At 34.2% G+C, this 7,399-nt stretch overlaps 1 protein-coding gene across 1 annotated transcript; it reads left to right on the forward strand.

Annotated features, from left to right (window-relative positions):
* The first annotated feature begins 860 nt into the window (after nt 1-860).
* Nucleotides 861-6,375, forward strand: LOC146701013 (uncharacterized). Its single transcript, XM_085469273.1, has 8 exons — nt 861-1,168; nt 1,792-2,019; nt 2,253-2,466; nt 2,670-2,775; nt 3,904-4,085; nt 4,485-4,654; nt 5,263-5,477; nt 5,978-6,375. Exons 1-8 carry the CDS (start codon nt 861-863, stop codon nt 6,208-6,210), a joined length of 1,656 nt encoding a protein of 551 aa, XP_085325399.1. The 3' UTR covers nt 6,211-6,375.
* Nucleotides 6,376-7,399: the final 1,024 nt, after the last annotated feature.

The following is a 7,399-nucleotide window of genomic DNA, read 5'->3' on the forward strand; positions in this document are numbered from 1 at the left end:
CTTATAAAGCGAACAGTCAGTCATTCCAGTTCAGTTTGTACAGTAGACATACAAGGCAAATAAGAGTAACAATATACAGTACAATGAAGTAAGAAGGATAAATAAATAAAGGAGAAAAAAAGAAAAAAAGGGGGGGGAATGTGACAGACTTCATAACAACTTTGTACTTGAAAGTTGTGACAGCTCATTCGTTAAACATTTCTGAATGAATTTCAATCAATGATAAAGCTTTTTTATTGGAAGTTAATTTAAGAGAGTTTAAGTAATATTCAATTTCAATCAAAAACAAATTAAATGATGGGGTTGAGTTTTGAAATTTACATTTATGTATATGGACTTTCCCTAATAAGATGGAGCGGCCGAAGAGTGAACTGTCAAAAGTACTGAATATGACGTCACTTATTTATGTGCGAATGTGTAATAATTAAAGTCAGTCATATATCCACAAACGCAACAAGCTGAAAGTCAGTGATATATGTATATGTGTGTGTGTATATATATATATATACATATATATATTATGGAATGCCCTTTAGGAAAATATTATATATATATATTCCAACCAAAGTCTGAATATATAGAATGAAACTTGAATATATAGAATGATCTGTTGAATATATAGAATGAAACTTGAATATATAGAATGAAACTTGAATATATAGAATGATCATTTGAATATATAGAATGAAACTTGAATATATAGAATGATCATTTGAATATATAGAATGATCTTCTGAATATATGAAATGAAACTTGAATATATAAAATGATCTTCTGAATATATAGAATGAAGCTTGACGTCACGGAGGCGCTTGCGCCATCTAGTGTTTTCCTTGTTTGTACCTGCGAGGAATGGCACTATGAGCCAGTCCGCACGGAATTTTGTGGCTCAAATTCTACGTAATGAGGAGCTAATTAACACCCTGGCAAATGCATGTTCTGGCCAACATAATATTTGTACTAGTGTACCGCATCGTACTACTGATGAAGAAATTTATTCACTTTTTCATCGTGGAAGACCAAATGCAGTGAACCTCTCCGGTCAGATAACCCCTGGTTATCCAGCTAACGTTATGGAGAACGTGCCTTCCACATCACAGGAGTGCCCCACAACAGGTCCCATTTACAATCTTAGACCTTTTACTCGAAAGGGCCTAGGGCAGAAGAGGTAAGAACAGAACTAAATGCACTGAAATTACTAGTGGAAGGTTAGTAATAGCTCGTAGGTTTCAATTGCTCGACGAAGCTAAGTAAACAAAAATATCACAAAAAAACAAAACAAAAAAACTGTGCGATAGAGTGACAGCGTGTGGACATGGAGACTAAACTGTGCACAACAGTTAATTTGTTTAACTGTGGAAACATGCGATTTCTATAATATTTCACGTCCCGTAAGCTTAATCTGCAAACATTGTGTAAAAGCAAAGCACATCAGTTGTTACAATACATAGTTGTTGGCAGTATATAATTTAATGAAACTTTTTTTAAAGCAACAAAAAGTACTCCGTGAATTGAAGACATTCGTTTATGTGATTGTTAAGTTTCTCCACCCACCCATCCCACTATCTTCCATCATCTATCCATCCATTCATCCATCCATTCTCTTCCACTTATCCAATTCAGGATTCCAAGAGCCTATCCTAGCTACCATGGGGCTAGAGGGTGTTTATTAATGCAGATTAGACATGTGTACAGCATGGTGTATTTTTTTAATTAAATGTACTTCATTGATCAGAGAAGTGTGAGTATATTACATGCAGAAATGTTTAATTTGCCTTTATCCTCCATTAGGTTTCCAGCACAGCTAAGCAGGTCACATTCTGTGGCTCAGTCTTTCACCAAAGAAGTGATTCTCTTGCCAGACCATCTAACTACACATGTGCCAAGGCGTAACAAAAAAGCTTGGCTTTTTGAAAATGGACATATAAAATCTGCACTGGAGTTTAGCTGTGACTGGGACTCAGACAAAGTAATGCAGGCAATAAGGACTGCCTTCCAGCCAGTTGTTGAAGGATGCAGGTAAGCATTAGATCCTTTTTTTATAAAAAAATTTTTTTTTTTCTTACTTAGATTATTATACTATTAAAGGTCAACTTTGGGTATTTCCAAAAAGGATCTGGGAGCACCAATCGGATGACTGGATTGATATCTTTTAGAGTTAACAAAAATTAAGCCTTTTAATGTATTGTATTGTATTGTAGTCTGTTAGCCTTAACAAAACTTTCATATACACTCTTTTCTTCCTCCCCTAGGCTACAGATTTTGCTGGCATGCCACACCAAACTAGTTGAGCCATCACTCACTTCCAAACAGACTTTGAATGGAGACCTTGTGAAAAAACTGTTTCATCAGAAGTCAATTTATGTCAGACCTGACAAGGTCATCTTATGTGAGGACAATGAATCAGTAAGTAATCCTGATCATTTCAGCAAATGTATGTATGTTCATAAAATGAGAGTGAAAAAGGCAAAGATGGATTTTAAACTCCCTTAAACGTTGTCACTAGTATTATGTTTTAATACATAATACATAAACATATTACTAATATTTATTATGACATTTTGTTGTCAGTATAATGAAATGTATTATCTGTTTTAATTTACAGACAATCTAACTAAATAATTTACAAAACATTCTGGCTTTGCAGTACATATCTTGGCCTGTTTGAGGAAGAATACCTGTCAGATGACCCCGACCTCCAAGAAGCCATTTCAAGGTCTTTAGACTCAAGTGAAGGTCCACCCAATGCTAAAGTTCTTACGTGCAATTCTAAAGGTACTTATGATTTAATTAATTGTTGCCATTTGATTTATTTTACATCAATACATTATACATCAATTGGTTTGTGATTACATGTACGAGTTTAGTATCTCATACAGTTAACTAAACACATTTTTTTGGCAATGACAGAATTTCTGTACCACCACAGAGGATTTTAAAAAATTAAACCTAGATTGCCTGAAGGGAAGATTGTCTGCTTTAGTTGAAAGGTTTGAAACAGTACTTCATATTTAGAAATTCTGGCCATTTTTATACATGCTCTCTCATTTCTCAAAAGTAATTATTCAAATGACTGATATGGTGTAATTCAACAATCAAGAGATGCACTTATGAATGGAAACACAGATGTTTTACAACAAGGTGCAATAGTAAATAACTGGAAGGACTTTGCCAGAAAACATCTAAAAGAACTATGCTATACTACTATGAAGATATGGACAGATGACACCAAGATTAACCAAAATGATGGAAGGAGAAAAGCATAGTAAAGAAAACAATAGCTTAAGTCACACATAGTGGAAGCAGTGTTATGACACGGGCATGAGTAGCTGCCATAGAACCAACCCACTACTGTTGTCAATGATATCACTGGTGATTTGTGAAGTGTAAAGGGCAATCTGTTCAGATTCAGCCAAATGCAAATGCTAAATTGATTGGACAGTGTAAATTGATAATAACCCAAAGCATAAAAAGCCAGCTTAGTTACCTGATCTGACTTTAAGGCTGTAAAGAATTGTAAAGAATTTTAATCCTTGTATTAAAAATAATACATAAAATGGTGTTAGCTTTCAATCACTTGTCTAAAGCAACCATCTTTAAAGATGGTGGATAATGTATAAAATTGACTGTAATTCCTAATCAGCTGGTGCCATTTTTTAATAAAATACCTCGAAGGAATTGCACTTTAGTATCATCTTGATTGTTTGGTATTAAAATCCAAGGTGGTGGTGCGCAGCAAAATTAAGATGATTTTGTCATTATCCAAACTATTATGGGTGCAACTGTATGGGCAATATTTTTTTTCAGAAATAACATTTGGTAACTTGTACTATAAAAAATGCCACAGTAACAAAAATAATGATGCAAGCTTTTGAGATGATGTTTTATTTTATTTGTTAACAGCAATGAAAGATAATGGATACTACTATGCTGGCCAGATCATGGCAATGTCAATTGCCCACGGGGGACAGAGTCCATGTTTCTTGTCTGAACTCTTGTATGAGTGTCTTCAAAAGGGTCCAGACAATGTAAAAGTCAGCACTGATCATATTACTGATGAGGAAACAAGGTCACAAGTGCAGTCGGTGAGCATATTTTCCTTTGGTTCTTTCAATTTCATTGTGGGTCTTTCTTTGCTTGTCCAACATTTTTACTAACACTTTCCTAATTATTCTTGCCCGAGTCCTGCACCTTTCTAGTAAAAGATCAAACATTTTAATGGCTACAAGAAGGAAGAACTAAAAATGTGTGTGCCAGGTTGTGGTTCTGTTGGTTACTGCCCAAGAAATTCCAAGTTTCAGTTTTCAGAATTTAATGATTGGACTTGTTTTCCAGCTTAATAACTTATACCTCAGCCTCCTGATCGGTTTTGGGGTTTCATAGGGTTAATGTACTAATTAAACACTAAAGCTATTAGTTTTGTATGTTCTACTAAATAGTAGAGTCAAATAATTCATTTTATAATTTCCTCATATTGTTTTTAGATCATACAGGCCGAGAATGATCTACAGCTGCAAGATGCAGTTGCACAGGCAGCCAGCTTGATCAGTCTTGCTGGTCACAATGTTTGCATAACACTTCAAAACAAACAAGAAACTGCTTTGGATCTGGCTCACTGGTATGTCCTTCAACGGACCCGTGCACCTTTTGAAAGGTATGTCTAAACACATACTGTAATGGTAAAAAATTAAGCCTGTCAAACTAAAGTCATTGTGTTGTGAAACAATGCTATTACCCTATTTGGGTGGTACAGGTCTGTAGCGCTCCATTCTAGTACAGTTCATAACAAAACAGATATCTTTCATTCATGAAATTAAAATTCACATAAAACGTTGTATCTGTGCCGATGTAGGCATGTGTTTAAATATGTAAATAAAAATAGTTTCAAATTGAGTAGCATTTGGGTTGACTGTAGACTGACAGAAAAGGTATGCCAATGGAACAAGAGACCAGATGTATTTGAAAGCAATTTGTCACTTTTACTCCAATTCATGACAGGTCCCTGTGTATCATATTTCAACTCAGTTGTTCCATGTATAGGCATTCTTTATCTGTATCTAAGACAGTCTGGCCCTGTAAGGGGAAAAATGTTCTTCACCTCTGATACAGCAGTCCACAGGAAAGTAAAATGTAATTAGTTCAGAAATGTCTCTTGATAAAACCTCAAAACCTCTTGTTATGATACAGGTTCCAAATCCCATCAAATACAAATATAATAATAGTAATATAAAATACAATTTGATTTTGTTTTATTTTGGCTAGGTTCAGAGATGGCCTGAGGTCTCTAGGTGTCCTAGATGCTCTACAGACATACCCTCTTCAGATGAAGTGCCTTTTCGTGAAAGCTGGAATGGCTCTCAGAGCAACTGATATGGAGAATCTATTCCAGATCATTCACTCCGAACGAGGGAGTAATGCATTTCAAGATGAGTGCCGGACCCTGGCTTTCTGGCAAGACTATCTTCAGGAGGCAGAATGTGAGTTTACTACTTGGCACATTGTTTGACCATAAATCAAAATTCTCACTTTTGTGCAGCAGCATCATGAAATTACAGACATAGATGCCATAACAAAAAAGGTAGATAGATAGTACTGATGCAAGTGCTGGGTTTACAAAGAACATTGTATCCAAATGTGATTTCAGTTTGACTTCAGTGTATTAACAGGATAAATAAATAACAGGATAAATAGGAGGATAACTAAATAAATAAATTATTACCAATCCTGTATACTGAGTACAAATAATAGGCTATTGCTGCATCCACGTACATTTAATATGTTGTGGTCTCCACTAACTTCTTTCTTTGACATTGTGGTTTCACTGTATAGCCTAAATAAGCTTCATGTGTGTCTTTCAAATTACAGCTTACTTTAAAAAAAATATACGTTTCACTTTTGATTTAATCTTTTGGTAATTTAATATATCTGTACATCAGTAGTCTTAGTCAGAATCTCATTATCATTTTGTATCTTATAGTTGAAAATGATGTCTCTTTGGAAGATATTCTTGTTTTCTGCACTGGATGTGACAGCATACCAGCCCTGGGTTTTTCTCCAAAGCCAAGCCTTGAGTTCGTCACTAACTGCAGATTTCCAGTGGCCAATACTTGTGAAAATATCCTTCGTATACCAGTTCATGCAGTGTACACTACTTTCAAATCAGACATGGATTTTGCAATACGGAATTCACCAGGATTTGGAAGAGCATGATGTGTTTTCTTAAGGATTGGTGACATGATGAGGATTTGGGGTTTTTTCTATTTTGCATATGCATTTTTTATTTTCTTGTTTTTTGTTAATGTTGTTAACCCCGCATCAGAGTACACCCTGGACAGCAGTAGGACTGTATAGCCTAAATAAGCTTCATGTGTGTCTTTCAAATTAAAGCTTAAATACCAGTTCATGCAGTGCACACTACTTTCAAATCAGACATGGATTTGATAAGCCGAACAGAATGGATGGAATAATTTTGTTTCAGTTTATACATGTGAGGCATTTTTTTGTTTTTTGATTGTAGTTAATTTGTTTTCCTGCTTATATGGCATGTTTTGTCTCTGGTATGACCCATAGTAACATTACATTATTTAGCACCCCTGCAGTGAGCAAAATAATATGCCACAATCTCATTGTTATATAGAATTAAGTTTTCTCAAATGCTTCCTGTGTTCAACTATTCCACATAATGTGTATTTTCAAATGAGATGAGTTAAGCTTTATTTCAGTGTCCCATTTGAACATTTATGCTTTACACAGAACTTTGTATTAATATCATTTAACGTTTAGCTTAACTCACAGGTTTAAAAAATGTTTTTGTTAGGTTTTGGTAAAGTTTTGAAAAGTATTACAGTAACCCTACATACTAAAAGGTAGAAAGACAGTATCTCCAACACTGGCAGCAAAGTTGTCTATAAATGTGACAGACATTGGTTAGGTCAAACCTGGTTATGTTACAGGTTGAAATATGAACATTATATCACACTATATGACATTACAATCTTATGAAATTATTATATGTTATCAAAGTATTATAAACAATAATAATAATAATAATAATAATAATAATGATAATAAACGTAACCTGGTTTGCAGGGAGTGTTTTAAGTATTTTGTTTGCATATTTTACTATACTACTTGATAACACAGGCCCATTGTAGATTGTTTGGGTTTTTTTTCCTCTTTCATTTTGTTTTTTTAAGACCAGCCCTATTACTGCAGAATATTATTTCCTTCCCATGGGTACTGGAAATACACAAATAAAGTGTTCTGTGTTTCTACTTTTTATGTAATTTGTGTCTTTAAAAAAAAAGTTTAAAGAGTTTAAAATGTATAACATATTTTATTTAATGAATGAATCATAATTCCTGTTTATTAACAGATACATTAGTACATCATACAATCA

Source organism: Copadichromis virginalis, linkage group LG9 (genome assembly GCF_057382275.1).
Source record: "Copadichromis virginalis isolate Kocher_CV1m ecotype Utaka linkage group LG9, C_Virginalis_male_GT1.1, whole genome shotgun sequence".
Lineage (NCBI taxonomy): Eukaryota > Metazoa > Chordata > Actinopteri > Cichliformes > Cichlidae > Copadichromis > Copadichromis virginalis.